The sequence below is a fragment of the Hyla sarda genome, chromosome 4 (genome assembly GCF_029499605.1).
Source record: "Hyla sarda isolate aHylSar1 chromosome 4, aHylSar1.hap1, whole genome shotgun sequence".
NCBI lineage: Eukaryota > Metazoa > Chordata > Amphibia > Anura > Hylidae > Hyla > Hyla sarda.
The window spans coordinates 45,830,518-45,850,000 of NC_079192.1; the positions used below are offsets into that span (position 1 = coordinate 45,830,518).

The 19,483-nt window shown below is 45.8% G+C and overlaps 1 protein-coding gene across 5 annotated transcripts in view; it reads right to left on the bottom strand.

Moving 5' to 3' along the window:
• Positions 1–19,483, bottom strand: part of LOC130367848 (serine/threonine-protein kinase N1-like) — a 119,965-nt gene that overhangs the window by 90,250 nt on the left and 10,232 nt on the right. For 4 of the 5 annotated variants that reach the window (XM_056570731.1, XM_056570732.1, XM_056570734.1 and 1 more), the window contains exon 2: positions 17,903–17,967. Coding sequence is in view for 1 of the 5 variants with exons in the window: in XM_056570730.1 (XP_056426705.1) it covers positions 1,671–1,706 (36 nt within the window). In the remaining 4 variants the exon portion in view is untranslated. Of the gene's footprint in view, positions 1–1,670; positions 1,767–17,902; positions 17,968–19,483 lie in introns of those variants that run through there. The other variant, XM_056570730.1, reaches the window with a different exon arrangement.

Genomic DNA, 19,483 nt, shown 5'->3' on the forward strand with positions numbered 1-19,483 from the left:
ACCTTATCCTAAGACTAAAAGTTATCCCCTATCTACAAGATAACAAACCGGTCGGTGGAGGTCCAACTTCTGGAACCCCCAATGATCACGAGTGCTAAGGTCCTCCAAGTGAATGGAGCGGCAACATGCATGATCACTTCTCTCATTCACTATAGGACCTCTGAATGTTGCCAAGCACTGAGGTGCCCCACTGAATCGAACAAAATGGACCAAAATAACAACAAAATCTGGAAGCTGGGACTATGATAAGTTTTTGTTCAAGTGTTTTTTAGTAATCGAGAAACATGCCGTAAAGGAGAAAACTGTATAATATACTGTATTTGGACGTAGCCAATCAATATACTATCTTTGGTTATAATAACTATATAGGAACATAGTAAAAGGCATTTATTTCCCCCTTTATAATGGTTATTTAAAAGGGAAAATTCTTGAAACCGAATGGAGAAGTAGTCACTAAAGACATTATAATTTTTTTTAGTTCTGGCTGCATCAGGCAGCCTTTAGATCCTAAGTCTCCAAACGGAGGACCTCCAGCCGTTGCAAAACTACAACTCCCAGCATGCCCGGACAGCCGTTGGCTGTCCGTGCATGCTGGGGGTCGTAGTTTTGCAACGGCTAGAGGTCCACGTTTTGGAGACTTCTCCTTTAGGTCATAGTCTTATAAACTGTTAAAGCCTTTGGTCTAGCACCTCCTGACTTCCGTAATGGCTCACTTCCTGACCCTCACCCGCAGTGCTGTTTCATTAACCCCTTCTTAACAAACTCCTTCTGGATCCTGTCCAACATCTAGCATCTTAAACCATAAGGATTCCTCCCTAGCACTTGCCCAAGACCATTGGTGCGAGACCCAATGAGGAGCTTCTCCAGCCCTCAATCCACCTTACCCCATCCAAGCACATACAGCGCATCTCACAACTAACCGGCGGCACGCACCTCCTGTGTGGCCCAGTGACCCCTCCCTTACCTCCTGTCTTGTTTCCGGTTATGATCATCTCTACAGAAGAAGTGATATTGTGATATAAACACTAAGTGGCCCGAAACCCAGAACCTCTTCTGAGAAGAAACATATAGAAACCATATGATGACCCGGTGGTCTACGCCTTGTTCTTAAGAGATATCTGTGTATATCCCAGACATTGGTTAAACTTCACTTCTTGATAATCTTTCCTATACATTAGCATTTACTACTATTTTAGTAAAAATAATATTAAACGATAATAAATATTATAATAAGTAAAACATCATAAAGTCAGAATATGGACACAGTCAGACATGACGTACAAACGTTCAATAAGACACTGGCAAAATGCACAAAAGACTTGAACTTTTTAGAATTTTTGAAGAACTAAAGGGAAAAGAAGAGGCCAATTTAAATGGTATATCAGAGCTGAACTGCTCATGTATCTCGTCATGACTGTATTATTTGGGAATCATAACAAAATACAATATTAAAAGCTGCAGTCCAATGTAAAACCACAGATAACGCATTGTGATATCACAACGGGTTGTGCCAAAGAGAACCCATATAAAGAAAACTCAGCTCTGCTAAGCACTAGAAAGAAAACATCCAAATATAGTTAACACACAGGATCATATATAGAAATAAGAGCACTCCACAGCCCTGGCACACGTAGCAGTGACCCGCAGGCTACACACATACACACCAGTACCTCGGCATCCTGCTCCTCAGTCGGGGTATGGGGCATTATTTAAGAAAGTAAGTGACACCAGCTCAGAGAGTGTCACCAATGCCGCCCTGCAGCCACACACAGGATGACATGGTTGTGTCACACACTGAGTGACGGTCCCTCTCTGCCGGTCCCTCCCTGCATTTCCTGTGGATGTTCAGCAGATAGGCTCGTGAGCCTGTATAGTAGTTTGTGAAGACAGATCTAATACTAGTGAGTGGAGTGACAGGATCAATAGTGTCTGTACATAGGGGAGGCAATGTGGGGGTCAGTCTGGGGATCACTAGAGGATTTTTAAACTTTTCATTAGCTTTTTAATATTGACTATTTGTGGAGCACAGCTGTTCTACACACAGGGATATATCACAGGCTCGCTCGTACATAATAGAGGGACATGAGATATACTGGAGATAGTGAGAATAAGATATAAGAAACGTGACGGGGAAACTCATGAATGCAAATAGATAGATATTAGATAGATAGATGGATAGATATGAGAGAGATAGATAGATAGATATGAGATAGATAGATATGAGATAGATAGATAGATAGATAGATAGATATGAGACAGATAGATAGATAGGCGATAGATAGATATGATATAGATAGATATGAGATAGAAAGATAGATATGAGACGGATAGATAGATATGAGATAGATAGATATGAGATAGATAGATATGAAAAGGATAGATATATAGATAGATAGATAGATAGATATGAGATAGAAAGATAGATATGAAAAGGATAGATAGATAGATAGATAGATAGATAGATAGATAGATAGATAGATAGATAGGAGATAGATAGACAGATATGCCATAGATAGAAAGATAGATATGAGACGGATAGATAGATAGATATGAGATAGATAGATAGATATGAAAAGGATAGATATATAGATAGATAGATAGAAAGATAGATATGAAAAGGATAGATATATAGATAGATAGATAGATAGATAGAAAGATAGATATGAAAAGGATAGATATATAGATAGATATGAGATAGATAGATATGCTATAGATAGATATGAGATAGAAAGATAGATATGAGATAGATATGAGAGATATATATGAGATAGATGGATATGAGATAGAAAGATATGAGACGGATAGATAGATATGAGATAGATAGATAGAGGATATAAAATACATAGATAGATAAATAGATAGATAGATAATGCAAAAAATGGGTGTAGAGCAGCACCTCCAAAACAGCAAATGAAGTAAATATGGTGTAGGCAGGTCTCTGGGACCCCGGTCCCAGGTCCAAAAGGATACAGGAACAAAAGGATGACCGCAGCACTCCTGAGTATCAAGAATAAAAAGTGACTTTTATTATATGAACAGGCAAGTGCAACGTTTCGGTGTTCTCACAACACCATTCTCAAGCCACTATCAAGATAGATAGATATGAGCTAGATAGATAGATAGATAGATAGATATGTGGTAACGGGGTGTGATGTAGGGCAGATGGAATTACCCTAGGGGCAGATGGCATCAACCCCTTGTATTCGTGGCGCCAGGGCGTGGTTTATTCACGATACCACCGGTATACCGCTGTATCCTGGGCTAGGCACGGGGGCAATAATGACTCTGACGCCAAGTTACAGACACCGGTAGCTTTACTGAGGGTAGACAGATGTTAAAGTCTATACAGCTCAGCCAGGGCCCAAGGAGGTGACCAGTGACTCAGAGACATTAATGGTTTGCTGGGACTTGTAGTAGGACTGGACAATTTAATGCAGGCCACGCTGACTTGACAGTAGCTGAACGGGACTGACTACCCCATGCTGATGAGTGGGTCGAAACTTGACAAAAGCTTCTTATGACCCCTTCCTGTCAGGTGTAAACTGTTCAGGCTGGTAGAGGGGGGTGTTATTGTGTGGGGAATGTTTTCTTGGTGCACCCTGACTCCTCTGATACCTATGGATGAACCTTTGGACAGAAGGACTTATCTACGCATTATGGCGAACCAAGTTTATCTCTTCATGGCAACTGTTTCCTCTATGGGACAATGCACCATTCACAAGAGTCACAGAGTCGTGGATTATTTACAGGGACATGACATGAGTGAGTTTTCCTCACTTCCCTGGCATTCACAGTCCCTAGATCTTAAATCTGTACAGTAGAGGTTCCCAAACTTTTTGCCGCAGCACTTTGGGCCCTCATGGATGGCTTTCAAGGGCGCCACAGCCAGGAATTCAGCACTGTACCACACTATGAATGCTGGGAGAGGAGAGAGGCTGCGAGGAGGATGGCAAGCCCCTACTAAAAGGGGGCCCAATACTACTACAGGGGACCTAATACAACAGGGCCTAGTACTAGTACAGAGGGCCTAATGATACTACAGGGGACCTAGTAATACTACAGAGGGGGCTAATACTACTACAGGGGACCTAATACCACAGGGGGCCCTAATACTACTAAAGGAGGGCCTAATACTACTACAGGGGACCTAATACAACAGGGCCTAGTACTAGTACAGAGGGCCTAATGATACTACAGGGGACCTAGTAATACTACAGAGGGGGCTAATACTACTACAGGGGACCTAATACCACAGGGGGCCCTAATACTACTAAAGGAGGGCCTAATACTACTACAGGGGACCTAATACTACTAAAGGGGGGCCTAATACTACTACAGGGGACCTAATACTACTAAAGGGGGGCCTAATACTACTACAGGGGACCTAATACTACTAAAGGGGGGGCCTAATACTACTACAAAGGAACTTAAAACAACAGGGCCAAGCCTTAGTACAGAGGGCCTAAAGCTACAACAGGGGACCTAATACTACTACAAGGGACCTAATAGTACTAAAGGGGGCCCTTGTCACGATGCCGGCTGGCAGGTAGTGGACCCTCTGTGCCAGAGAGGGATTGGCGTGGACCGTGCTAGTGGACCGGTTCTAAGCCACTACTGGTTTTCACCAGAGCCCGCCGCAAAGCGGGATGGTCTTGCTGCGGCGGTAGTGACCAGGTCGTATCCACTAGCAACGGCTCACCTCTCTGGCTGCTGAAGATAGGCGCGGTACAAGGGAGTAGGCAGAAGCAAGGTCGGACGTAGCAGAAGGTCGGGGCAGGCAGCAAGGATCGTAGTCAGGGGCAACGGCAGAAGGTCTGGAAACACAGGCAAGGAACACACAAGGAACGCTTTCACTGGCACTAAGGCAACAAGATCCGGCAAGGGAGTGCAAGGGAAGTGAGGTAATATAGGGAAGTGCACAGGTGAAAACCCTAATTGGAACCACTGCGCCAATCAGCGGCGCAGTGGCCCTTTAAATCGCAGAGACCCGGCGCGCGCGCGCCCTAGGGAGCGGGGCCGCGCGCGCCGGGACAGAACAGACGGGGAGCGAGTCAGGTAGGGGAGCCGGGGTGCGCATCGCGAGCGGGCGCTACCCGCATCGCGAATCGCATCCCGGCTGGCAGCAGGATCGCAGCGCCCCGGGTCAGAGGACGTGACCGGAGCGCTGCAGCGGAGGGAGTGAAGCGAGCGCTCCGGGGAGGAGCGGGGACCCGGAGCGCTCGGCGTAACAGCCCTAATACTACTACAGGGGACCTAATACAACAGGGCCAACTCTTAGTACAGAGGGCCTAATGCTACAACAGGGGATGTAATACTACTACTAGGGGAGGGGGGGGGGGGCTAATACTGCTACAGGGACACCAGGACACCAGTGGGGGCCTAATTACTATATAGGGGTACAGTGTGAGGCCAAACTACTGCAAGGGGGCACAGATGTGGACACAACTACTATATGGGGGTTCAGGAGGGACCTAACTGCTATATAAATGTGCTGCAACTGTTTGTCATATCCTGATACACGGAGTCGTGAACTGAAAAAGTTTGGGAACCAATGCTGTAGAGCATCATAGGGACGATGTAGAACAGGCTGCTGAGAGCATTTTAGAACTGTTACCTAACATGCAGCATCAGTAATATTGGCTGCATGGGCCAATATTCCTGTAGAATTACTGTATATTCTCAAGTATTGGAATCTATCCCACAATAAACTGCTGCGGTTATGAAGGCCAAAGCTGGTCCAACAGGTTAATAGAAGAGTGGCACCAACAAAGTGACTATTCAGTACAGCTAATGCCTACGGCTAGGATTTAATTGCAGATACCAGCCATGTAAATGCTCTACAGAAGTCCGGCTTTCTTCGGAGACATAAAACTCATCAGCAGACTTGAGTGCACACACAACGTGATGAATGTCCACTGCTCAACCATTATGTTACCATCAACTTAGAAGAGCTGCTTCCTGGACACGCTGCTTTATATCCTACACTAATAGTAACAGCTGCTGGAGGTCTAGACAGGAGAGATGGATTGTGGTTATTATTGCTTTGTATATTCTAAACCTCTAATAGAATGGAATAAACTGTCCTGGTAGATAAATCATACAACAAATAATATTGTTCAGAGGATTGTTATTTGTGGTGGGAAAGCGAAAAGCTATCTGTATTCATGTTATGATATGAACCCATCGTCTGGTAGAGCGCCAAACACTGTTCCGCATGGAATACAAGAAGAAACACTAAGCTTTTCTACAGCATTACTGTACTTGTGCTCACTGACAGAGGCTGATCATTGGGACCTGAGGTGACACTTCATTACTGAAATTGTTCAAGTTATAAGGTCCAAAATTCTGTAATTACAGTACAGCTCTAAATTGCTGATCAAGCTAAAAAATGTTATATAGAGTGTCAAATCCCCTGATATTATAGGACAGGGATAATCCACATAATGGATTGCATACCGTACCTCGTGTGGTGGTCCCCAAAGTCAGAGTAACTACGCTCAGGTAGGGTCCCCCAGGTGGGACAGCCCCTAGTCGCCTCTCTTCTACTCTAATTCTACAATGTTAATACATGTGCATATTTAGTAGTAAGGTATATTTAATATAATGTATAGTATACTTACCTTGTTTAGCGTCGCAGGACCTTCGGTCATGTGATTGTGTTAATATCCTCTATGGTGTGTTGTAGGACCTTTAGAGGTCCTTGGGTCACATGTTACCCACAATCCTTTGTAATGGTGGTTGACACAAGTATTGGACCAATTAGCACTAGTCCAGGCCCTGCCCATATAAAGGGAGCTGTAGCCAATTATCGCTCTCTTGGGTTGCTGCTCTCGTGGATGCCAGACTTTCAGGACGGATCTGCGCAACTTGCAAAGACACGTTAGGCCTGAAAATCTACCGGCCTCAGCGGAACTAAACCGTGAGTTCTAATCTAATCCCCGCTGAAGCTAGCGTGACTACTGGACCGCATCTAAATCCCCTAAATCCAGTGGATCAGCGCATATTATCCTAAAGACTCTAAATTGCTAAAGTCCACACCTTTGTCAATCTCCAAAGAAAGCTTGCATGTATAGCAACTGTTCCGGTTATGAAGCTTGCATAAAATCTTCAGTAAAAGTTACAACTGTTTAAGCAAACTCTCCGGTTGTGGACATTCCATTATTATCTACCTCCCTATAGCTCTTGGGAAGGGTGGCGGAAGGACAAGCATTACTGAGGAGCCTCACCCTGGCGTCATGAATAGCAAGGGTTAACAAGCACCCTTTAGTCACAGCACAGCTACATCTCATACCCTACTCTCCCAGGCTATCACAGTCATATCACTGTAGGGGTATACTGCACATAATAATGTGAATGTACAGGAATAAAGCACACAGTGTCACATTACATGGATAATGCACATTATGACATCACAGTACAGGAATAATGTATACAGTGATGTCACATTACATGGATAATGCACACAGTAGCATCACAGCACATGGATAATGTGCAGAATGGCATCACAGTACAGGCATAATGTAGACAGTGATATCGCAGGACAGGAATTATACACACAGTGGCATCACAGTACAGGGTTAACGCACAGAATGAGATCACAGTACATAAGTAATGCATAGAATGACATCACAATACAGAGATAATGCACACAGCGACATCACAGTACAGACATAATGCACACAGTGACATCACAGTACAGAGACAATGCACAGAATTACATCTCAGTGCAGTGATAATGCATAGAATGACATCATAGTACAGGCATAATGCACAGAAAGACATGACAGTACAGAATTAATGATGTATGCTCCACAGGAAGTTTTTTTCTTTTTGAATTTCCTTTCTGTCTGACCACAGTGCTCTCTGCTGACACCTCTGTCCATTTTAGGAACTGTCCGGACCAAGATAGGTTTGCTATAGGGAATTTGCTCCTACTCTGGACAGTTCCTAAAATGGACAGAGGTGTCAGCAGAGATCACTGTGGTCAGACAGAAAAGAAATTCAAAAAGAAAAGAACTTCTTCTGGAACATACAGCAGCTGATAAGTGCTGGGAGGATTAAGATTTTTAAATAGAAGTAATTTACAAATCTGTTTAACTTACTGGCACTGTTGATTTAAAGAAAGAAAGGTTTTCCAGTGGAGTACTCCTTTAAAAGTTCATTAACTAGTGTGATATACTCCTTGGTAGAGAGGACCACATAGCTATTTGGCATTTATATACACTGGTATTTGTTACTGTATATGCGGTGAGGATGTGATGAGGGCAGATGTTATTACCCTAGGGCCAGATGGCATTAACCCATTGTATTCGTGACGCCAGAGCATGGTTTAACCTCTGCACCACCCGAAGGTATGCCGCTGGATCCTGGGCTAGGCATGACTCTGACTCCAAGTTATGGAACAACGGCAGCTTTACTGAGGTTAGACAGGTGTAATAGTCTTGAGAGCTCAGTTAGGCCCAAGGAGGTGACCAGTGACTTCAGAGACTTCAGAGCTCACTGGGACTTATAGTGGATTTGGACAATTTGCTGCAGGCCTTGCTGGTATTACCATGGAAGTGAGGTAAGTGGGTACGCTTTTCCTGACAAAGTCAGGATACCTCCTATACAATTGCCATGGGTAGGAAGGACATTAGACACTTTGGACATTTTGTATAAACACTTTATATACACTTTATTACATGGTGACCCAAATAATACAGTATAGTATGCTACAAGCATGAGGAGAGCACACTGTTAGGATTCGGCAGGCTGGAGGTGGATCCTCTGTGTCAGAGAGGGATTGGCATGGACCGTACCGGTGGACAGGTTCTAAGTTGCTACTGGTATTCACCAGAGCCCGCCGCAAAGCGGGATGGCCTTGCTGCGGCGGTAGCAACCAGGTCGTGTCCACCGGTAACGGCTCAACCTCACTGACTGCTGAGAGTGGCGTGGGACAGAAGGACAAGGCAAGAGCAAGGTCGGACGTAGCAGAAGGTCAGGGCAGGCGGCGAGGTTCGTAGTCAAGGGCAACGGCAGAAGGTCTGGTAACACTGGTAAGGCAAACACAGAAAATGCTTTCACTGGCACAAGGCAACAAGATTCGGCAATGCTGGGAAGGGGAAGTGAGGTTATATAGGCATGGAGCAGATGGGAGCAATTACACTGATTGGGCCAGGCACCATTTAGTGGTGCACTGGCCCTTTAAACCCTAGAGAGCCGTCGCGCGCCCTAGAGAGCGGAGCCGCGCATGCCAGGACATGACAGCCGGGGAACAGGACAGGTAAGTAGATTGGGATGCGACCCACGAGCGGGCGCGTCCCGCTATGCGGATCGCATCCCCGCAGGCAGTGTCAGTGCAGCGCTCCCGGTCAGCGGGTCTGACCGGGGCGCTGCAGAGAGGAGAACGCCGCGAGCGCTCCGGGGAGGAGCAGGGACCCGGAGAGCTCGGCGTAACACACATTAATAGGTAGGGAAAAACAGGCAACGTATGGCAAGCACTAACTTGTAGACCGTTCAGCGGCTCTGGAGTACCAGGGAGTTCAAAGTGAAGCCGATCTGTGGGGTGCAGAAAACTCACAGCAGAATCATAGAATCAACAACAGAAGAAAAGAACATCTGCACTCACCGTTCGGTATCGGCCGTCGTGTCCGGAGATCCGGGATTACAGGCGCTGCATGTAGCAGGGAGCGCTCAGAGACTATACCGGTATTTCGCACAACAGTGTGCAAAGCCACTGTTGTGCGAAATACCGGTATAGTCTCTGAGCACTCCCTGCTACATGCAGCGCCTGTAATCACGGTCTCCGGAAGCGACGGCTGATACCGAGTGGTGAGTGCAGATGTTCTTTTCTTCTGTTGTTGACCAAATAATACAGTTTCACAACAATAATGATAATTGGGACAACGTGGACTCAGTTATGGTAGGACTCACAGTGACTACCATTTGCACAGCAGCAGCTTACGCCACTGGGGGACAAGGTGTCGGTGCCTGTGCAGCTGGCCAAACTTCCTCCTCAGCAGGAGTAGGCCAAGGCCCTTTAGTTGGTGCCCAGTGAGCAGGCCAAGCCTCCTCAGGGACAGGAGTAGGCCTGGGCACATCTGTACTGGATACTGCTGCTCCTCGACTTGGGGTGTACTTGGGAGCAGTGGCAGCCATCTTAGGTAGCTTTGACAAGTACTCAGGTAACTGACAGGAACTCATGCATATCACAGACTACTTGTGGCTCATTGCCGAACACCCACTCTGGAAGTGGGGCTGATCTAGGGTGTACAATAGACTTCTGGGCCTGGGGTGTAGACTCTGGGCTGGACTGGCTGGAAGGGGTAGAAAATGCAGCTTACGCCGGAGTACTCACATCGGACTCCTCTGTAGGTATCTTGGCCCAGGACCCCCAAGATCGGTGGTGTGAAGACAGTCTCACAGGTGACGCTCCTCTGGATGACGTGGGCATTCCGCCCTCAGGAGTCACTGGCCACTCTCTGTCGTCATCGGGCAGCAGGACTTTTAGGCAAGAGTCGTCAGCCTCAATGGAGATCCTCTGCAGCCGGTCCGCCAACTGCTGAAACATCTGTGCGCGGCCAGTGCAACTTTTCGGGCACCGGGCGCCATCTTAGGACTCTCAGACCTCGTGCTTTCTTGGTCTTCTGCCATGTTGCTCTCTCTGCAGACTTCTGGCAAACTGAAGAGGTCCAGCGGTGCTGCTTCTTTTATAGTGGACTTTGGGAAGATGGCCGCCGGCTGGAAGTATGTCAGCGGTGCAGTGCTGACTTCCACTCCCCCAGCAACAAGGGGCGAATCTTTCAAATTCCACTTAGGACTCGGGATGGCAACATGGTTTCCACACCCAGGAGCGGGACACTGACCGGCGCGGGCCATTTTTGCGCGCTTCTCGCTTCTCCTGCACATCCTGAACTCTTTAAGGTACAGCTAGCACTTTGTTACGCAACATAACTTCGTTGTTTTAATAGAGTCTGCCTGACAGGACAGCAAAGGTACAGGGGTGCAACTCCTGTACTGGGCCACCACATATATCTAGCTCACTGTGGTAATATTATTAGTAATTTAAATCAAGGACATCATATTTTATTATTTAATATATTTAAAGTTAAGTTTTATTAGGGTTATTTAGGGTATTCAGTGTCGTGAGAGGCACTTTTTGATTTTTGTACAGCATGGTGGTATTAATTTTTATCTATAGCACAAAGACATGTAGTGGCTGTGATGGGTTTCTGCATCTCACTTCCCATAAATGTTTTATCTTGTGCCATTTTAGTGGTGCAGTTTACACTTTGTACTATCTGTGTGTCTAAGGTAAGATGTGGTGACAGATAATAGAAAGGAAAGTAAGTGCGGTAATCCTGGCACATAACTTGTGTCAGGTAGGACTGCGGAGCACCACTATTTCACATTTGTTCTTTTACATATTTGCATTGAATCTTATTGTATCAACAGCCCCGTAGGAAGAGACGTCACCGTCTCCATTGTGTGAGGGAAGTACTTGTTGTTACAACAACGGATTGCTAATACTGACCTCGGTGGAGTGATAGGCGTGTAAATGTCTCTGGCAATTGTTTATTGCTGAAGTGGAGACTATTAGCGCCTGTGAGGAATATTAAAGGGGTACTCCCGTGGAAAACTTTTTTTTTAAAGGGGTTATCCAGGAAAAAACTTTTTTTTTATATATATCAACTGGCTCCAGAAAGTTAAACAGATTTGTAAATTACTTCTATTAAAAAATCTTAATCCTTTCAGTACTTATGAGCTTCTGAAGTTAAGGTTGTTCTTTTCTGTCTAAGTGCTCTCTGATGACACGTGTCTCGGGAACCGCCCAGTTTAGAAGCAAATCCTCATAACAAACCTCTTCTAAACTGGGCGGTTCCCGAGACACGTGTCATCAGAGAGCACTTAGACAGAAAAGAACAACCTTAACTTCAGAAGCTCATAAGTACTGAAAGGATTAAGATTTTATAATAGAAGTAATTTACAAATCTGTTTAACTTTCTGGAGTCAGTTGATATATAAAAAAAAGTTTTTTTCCTGGATAACCTCTTTAAATCAACTGGTGCCAGAAAGTTAAACAGATTTGTAAATTACCGGTACTTCTATTAAAAAATCTTAAAAGGGTTACTCCGCTCCCCATTGAGTTCCTGAATGCAGGCTTCCGTGTTCAAGCCCGCCCCCTTGTTACGTCACATCCCGCCATGTGAAGTCATGCTACGCCCCCTCAATGCAAGCCTATGGGAGAGGGCGTGACGGCCATCGTGCCCCCTTCCCATAGACTTTCATTGATGGGGCAGGCCGTGACGTCACAAGGGGGCGGGCCTGAACACGGAAGCCCGCACACAGCGTCCTGGAACTCAATGTTGCGGTGTGAGGTGGAATTTTGCAGACGCTGGGGAGCGGAGTAACCCTTTAATCCTTCCAATACATTTTATGGGCTGTATACTACAGAGGAAATGCTTTTCTTTTTGGATTTATCTGATGTCATGACCAGAGTGCTCTCTGCTGACCTCTGCTGTCAATTTTAGGAACTGTCCAGAGCAGCTTATGTTGATTTTCTCCTGCTCTGGACAGTTCCAAAAATGGACAGCAGAGGTCACTGTGGTCATGACATCAGAGAAATCAAAAAGGAAAAGCATTTCCTCTGTAGTATATAGCCCCTAAAAAGTACTGGAAGGATTAAGATTTTTTAATAGAAGCAATTTACAAATCTGTTTATCTTTCTGGCACCAGTTGATTTAACCCCTTAAGGACCAGGCCATTTTACACCTTAAGGACCAGAGCATTTTTTGCAATTCTGACCACTGTCACTTTAAACATTAGTAACTCTGGAACTTATCATTCTGATTCAGAGATTGTTTTTTCGTGACATATTCTACTTTAACATAGTGGTCAATTTTTGTGGTAACTTGCATCCTTTTCTTGGTGAAAAATCCCCAAATTTGAAAAATGAAAATTTTTCATTTTTTCTAACTTTGAAGCTCTCTGCTTGTAAGGAAAATAGATATTCAAAATACATTTTTTTTGGTTCACATATACAATATGTCTACTTTATGTTTGCATCATAAAATGTATGAGTTTTTACTTTTGGAAGACACCAGAGGGCTTCAAAGCTCAGCAGCAATTTTTACAGTAGACCAGTTCAGTTTTGAAGTGGATTTGAAGGGTCTTCATCTTAGAAATACCCCACAAATGACCCCATTATAAAAACTGCACCCCCCCAAAGTATTCAAAATGACGTTCAGTAAGTGTTTTAACCCTTTAGGTGTTTCACAGAAATAGCAGCAAAGTGAAGGAGAAAATTCACAATCTTCATTTTTTATACTCGCATGTTCTTGTAGACCCAATTTTTTTATTTTTACAAGGGGTAAAAAGGAGAAAATTTTTACTTGTATTTGAAACCCAATTTCTCTCAAGTAAGCACATACCTCATATGTCTATGTTAATTGTTCGGCGGGCGCAGTAGAGAGCTCAGAAGGGAAGGAGCGACAAATGGTTTTTGGGGGGCATGTCACCTTTAGGAAGCCCCTATGGTGCCAGAACAGCAAAAAAAAAAAAAAAAACACATGGCATACCATTTTCATTTTTTAAAAAGGGTAATAGCAGAAAATACCCCCCAAAATTTGAAACACAATTTCTCCCGATTCAGAAAACACCCCATATGGGGGTGAATAGTGCTCTGCTGGCGCACTACAGGTCTCAGAAGAGAAGGAGTCACATTTGGCTTTTTGAAAGCAAATTTTGCTCTGGGGGCATGCCGCATTTAGGAAGCCCCTATGGTGCCAGAACAGCAAAAAAAAAAAAAAAACACATGGCATACCATTTTGGAAACTAGACCCCTCAGGGAACGTAACAAGGGGTAAAGTGAACCTTAATACCCCACAGGTGTTTCACGACTTTTGCATATGTAAAAAAAAATAATAATAATTTACCTAAAATGCTTGTTTTCCCATAAATTTAACATTTTTAAAAATGGTAATAGCAGAAAATACCCCCCAAAATTTGTAACACAATTTCTCCCGAGTACGGCGATACCCCATATGTTACCCTAAACTGTTGCCTTGAAATACGACAGGGCTCCAAAGTGAGAGCGCCATGCGCATTTGAGTCCTAAATTAGGAACTTGCATAGGGGTGGACATAGGGGAATTCTATGCCAGTGATTCCCAAACAGGGTGCCTCCAGCTGGAGGCTCAGTTTTGGAAACCATGGCATACCAGACATTTTTCATTTTTATTGGGGAGGGGAGGGGGGCTGTGTAGGGATATGTGTATATGTAGTGTTTTTTTTACTTTTTATTTTATTGCGTGTTGGTGTAGTGTAGTGTAGTGTTTTTAGGGTACAGTCGCACGGGCGGGGGTTCACAGTAGTTTCTCGCTGGCAGTTTGAGCTACGGCAACAAATTTGCCGCAGCTCAAACTTGCAGCCGGATACTTACTGTAAACCACTGCCCATGTGAGTGTACCCTGTACGTTCACATTGGGGGGGGGGGGGGGGCATCCAGCTGTTGCAAAACTACAACTTCCAGCATGTACGGTCTATCAGTGCATGCTGGGAGTTGTAGTTTTGCAACAGCTGGAGGCACACTGGTTGTGAAACACCGAGTTTGATAGTGTTTTGCAACCAGTGTGCCTTCAGCTGTTGCAAAAGCTACAACCCCCAGCATGTACGGACAGTGGAAGGGCATGCTGGGACTTGTAGTTATGCAACAGCTGGAGGCATACTACTTTTGCTGGGGATGCTGGGGATTGTAGTTATGCAACAGCTGGAGACACACTGGTTTGCTACTTAACTCAGTGTTTCACAACCAGTGTGCCTTCAGCTGTTGCAAAACTACATCTCTCAGCAGTCAACAACAAGCAACGGGCATGCTGGGAGTTGTAGTTATGCAACCAGCAGATGCACCACTACAACTCACAGCATGCACTTTAGCTGATTGTGCAAGCTGGGAGTTGTAGTTATACAACAGCTGAAGGTACACTTTTCCATAGAAAAAATGTGCCTCCAGCTGTTGCAAAACTATAAGTCCCAGCATGCCTATAAGGGAATGCTGGGAGTTGTGGTGGTCTGCCTCCTGCTGTTGCATAACTACAGCTCCCAGCATGCCCTTTTTGCATGCTGGAAGCTGTTGCTAAGCAACAGCAGGAGGCTGTCACTCACGTCCAACTGCTGATCCACGCCGCTTCAGGTCAGTCCCTCGCCGCCGCCGCTCCTGGGGCCCCGATCCCAACAGGGATGCCAGGGATCGGGGTCCCCAGCTGCCGGGGTCCTCTTCCCGCACCCGATCACGTCCTCCGGAAGAGGGGCGGGGCGGGTTGCGGGAGTGACACCCGCAGCAGGTGCCCTGATTGGTCGGCCGGTAAACCGGCCGACGAATCAGGGCGATCGTGAGGTGGCACCAGTGCCACCTCACCCCTGCTGGCTATGGCTGTTCGGGGCCGTCAGAGACGGCCTCGATCAGCCAGTAATTCCGAGTCACCGGGTCACTGGAGACCCGATTGACCCGGAATCCGCAGCAGATCGCTGGGCAGAATTGTTCAGCGATCTGCGACCATCGCCGACATGGGGGGGTCATCATGACCCCCCTGGGCGATATGCCGCGATGCCTGCTGAACGATATCAGCAGGTATCGGGCACCGGCTCCGCTCCAGCTGGCTGCAGGGGGCCGGGAATGGACAGGACGTACTCCTACGTCCTCGGTCCTTAAGGACTCGGAAACAGGGGCGTAGGAGTACGTCCATTGTCCTTAAGGGGTTAATAAATAAAAAAAATAATAATAATAATAATAATAATTTCCACGGGAGTTAATCTTTAAAGTCAATTTCTATAGACAAAATCGTTATGACTATAGTCTAGATCAGTGGTCTCCAACTTGCGGACTTCCAGATGTTGCAAAACTAAAACTCCCAGCATGCCCGGACAGCTAACGGCTGTCTGGGCATGCTGGGAGTTGTAGTTTTGCAACATCTGGAGGTCCGCAGGTTGAAGACCACTGGTCTAGATCTTTACATCCTTATGGCTCATTATCACTGCACGAATTCATAAAAAATAAAAATGAAAACTATTTGTGTCATGCTCTATTTTATATACCGTATTTATCGGGGTATACCACGCACCGGCCTATAACACGCACCCTCATTTTACCAAGGATATTTGGGTAAAAAAAGTTTTTTACCCAAATATCCATTGTAAAATGAGGGTGCGTGTGTGCGCGTGTATACCCCGATACACCCCCAGGAAAGGCAGGGGGAGAGAGGCTGTCGCTGCCGCTTCTCTCCCCCTGCCTTTCCTGGGGTCTAGAGCGCTGCTGTCGGCCCTTCTCACCCCCTGGCTAGAAGGAGAGAAGAGCCAGGGGGAGAGAAGGGGCAGCGGCACCCATTGCCGACGCCGCTGCCCCGTTGCCTCCCCCCATCCCCGGTGGCATAATTACCTGTTGCCGGGGTCGGGTCCGCACTGCTGCAGGTCTCCGGCATGCGTCCCCTGCGTCGTTGCTATGCACGGCGCGGCGCACTGACGTCATGTGCCGCACCGTGCAGCGCATAGCAATGACGCAGGGGACGCACGCCGGAGGCCTGCAGCAGCGCGGACCCGACCCCGGCAACAGGTAATTATGCCACCGGGGATGGGGGGAGGCAACGGGGCAGCGGCGTCGGCAATGGGTGCCGCTGCCCCTTCTCTCCCCCTGGCTTTGGCCGCTGCTTCTCTCCCCCCGGCTATCGGCGCCGGCAATGGGGCGCCGGCACCGATAGTCAGGGGGACAGAACGGGCAGCGGCGCCGATAGCCAGGGGGGTGAGAAGGGCCGGCAGCAGGGCTCTAGACCCCAGGAAAGGCAGGGGGAGAGAAGCGGGCAGCGACGGCCTCTCTCCCCCTGCCTTTCCTGGGGGTGTATCGGCGTATAACACGCACATAGACTTTAGGCTAAAAATTTTTGCCTAAAAAGTGCGTGTTATACGCCGATAAATACGGTATGTATTATATGGGGAATAATGTGATGCTTTACACTAGTACATGGATTGCAGGACAAAACTTACCAGGAAAGGTTAAAGGACCTTAACATGTATAGAGGAAAGAAGAGACAGAGGGGATATGATAGAAACTTTTAAATACATAAAGAGAATCAACATGGTAAAGGAGGAGAGAAGATTTAAAAGAAGAAAAACTACCACAAGAGGACATAGTTATATATTAGAGGGGAAAGGTTTCTGCAGTAATATGAGGAAGTATTACTTTACTGAGAGAGTAGTGGATGCATGGAATAGCCTTCCTGCAGAAGTGGTCGCTGCAAATACAGTGAAGGAGTTTAAACATGCATGGGATAAGCATAAGGCTATCCTTCATATAAGATAGGGCCAGGGACTATTCATAGTATTCAGATTATTGGGCAGACTAGATGGGCCAAATGGTTCTTATCTGCCGACACATTCTATAAGTACCATGAGGCGGCACATGGACTACTTACTTATGGACTCCATGTGCTGCCATTCAGTGAAAGGACTCCACTAGAGATGAGCAAACTTACATTAAATTCGATTCGTCACGAACTTCTCAGCTCGGCAGTTGATGACTTTTCCTGCATAAATTACTTCAGCTTTCAGGTGCTCCCGTGGGCTGGAAAAGGTGGATACAGTCCTAGGAGACTCTTTCCTAGGACTGTATCCACCTTTTCCAGCCCACCGGAGCACCGGAAAGCTGAGCTAATTTATGCAGGATAAGTCATCAACTGCCGAGCCGAGAAGTTCGTGACGAATCGAATTTACTGTAAGTTCGCTCATCTCTAGACTCCACCAAACAATCTCCTGGACACTTGAGGTTGTCTAGACAGCGGGTTATACTTATTAGAGGAGTAACTATGTCACTTATTCGGAGTACAAGTGGATTTCACTGAAGAGCCAACAGATCTTGGACTCTTGGAATAACCTACTTGTCTAGTAGAGCGGGAGGGAGCAATCAAGGTAGAGGAGTTGATGTCAGAAACCAGGATTCACACTGTAACATATGAAAAGGCAGAAGAGAGTGTATTAGGATAGGGTTGTACATTGATATGTTAATAGACAACAAACCATAGTATTTGTGGTAAATTACGGGGGGTATTTATCAAAGGATTTATGTGGTTTTTTTAACGTAACTTTGGCGCAATGCTTTGGCGCCGTGTCTTTTTGCGCCAACGTTTGGCGCATTTTCTCCACTGTCATTTTTACAACTTTATCAAAATCACACGGTCCTGTGCGTGATTTTAACTTTAGTCAGCAATTCATCATTTGCGCCAATCGATCTTTGCTGCAATTTTGCGCCTTTAGGGTTTTTTTTGGGGCGCAAATCACCGCCAAGAAATTTTGCACATGGAAAACCCACTTAGCAATGTCAGAAAATGTAAAGGCGTCAAAATACATTAAAAAAATTTTTTGTGAAAGCAGCGACGCCTCCAGGGCTGCTCAATACTATCCTGCGACATAGTTGTCTCTGAGGAACCTTCACCCTCCGTTGAGCCAACATTGGACATGGCCACACAGGTTCAGGAAAGGTAAAGCACTAAAGCAGTGGTCTCCAACCTGCGGACCTCCAGATGTTGCAAAACTACAACTCCCAGCATGCCCGGACAGCCAACGGATAGGGGATAAGATGTCTTAGCGCCGGAGTACCCCTTTAATGCAGTCCTAAGCACACCAAAATCTGTGACATACAAAATGAAACAATAGGGAAGTCGAATCATCTTCTACCATAGTGGTTTATATGGATTATGAGAATATATATATATATATATATATATATATATATATATAATTAACACTAGAAATCTGTGAAAATACTAGATCCACTGGAATGGAAACTGGTTTCTGCATGAAGAACCAGAAGCACATTTACCATAACTATAAGTCTTGTCCTCCTTCTTACCATATGTGTATTGACTGTGGGTAACACCCTACAGTTCTACTCCCCAATTCTAATGCAAACAAGGTGCCACCAGCCTCCTTCCTGTAATGGAAATAGACTAGAAGGATGAATGACTAAAAGTTTCACATAAAAATAATATCTAACTACAGTCAAATCCATGTTAATGGGCTTTGAAGGCAGATCATTGTGTTTTAGCAAAGATGCAATTCCTGGATCTCCATTGGCTCAACTGAACCAAATAGAATCCTGTAATGGACAATATCTAGTACCAGAGGTGCAGCTTGGAGCTTCTGGGTACCTATGCAAAATCTGAAACAGAGCCCCATTTGCCAGTTATAATACTGGTCTCTTATGGGGCAGATGTGGTTTGGGGCCCCCTTAGGTACCAGGGCCCCGGTGCGACTGCTACCTCTACAGCTACGCCCCTGTCTAGTACATCTGAACTGTGGGAGGTGCAGGTGTGGCTGCCATGATACAGATGCAAAAAAAGGCAACAGATTAGAGACCTGCACTGGATTGTTATCTTAACCCCTTAAGGACGCAGGACGTAAATGTAAGTCCTGGTGAGGTGGTACTTAACGCACCAGGACGTACATTTACGTCCTAAGCA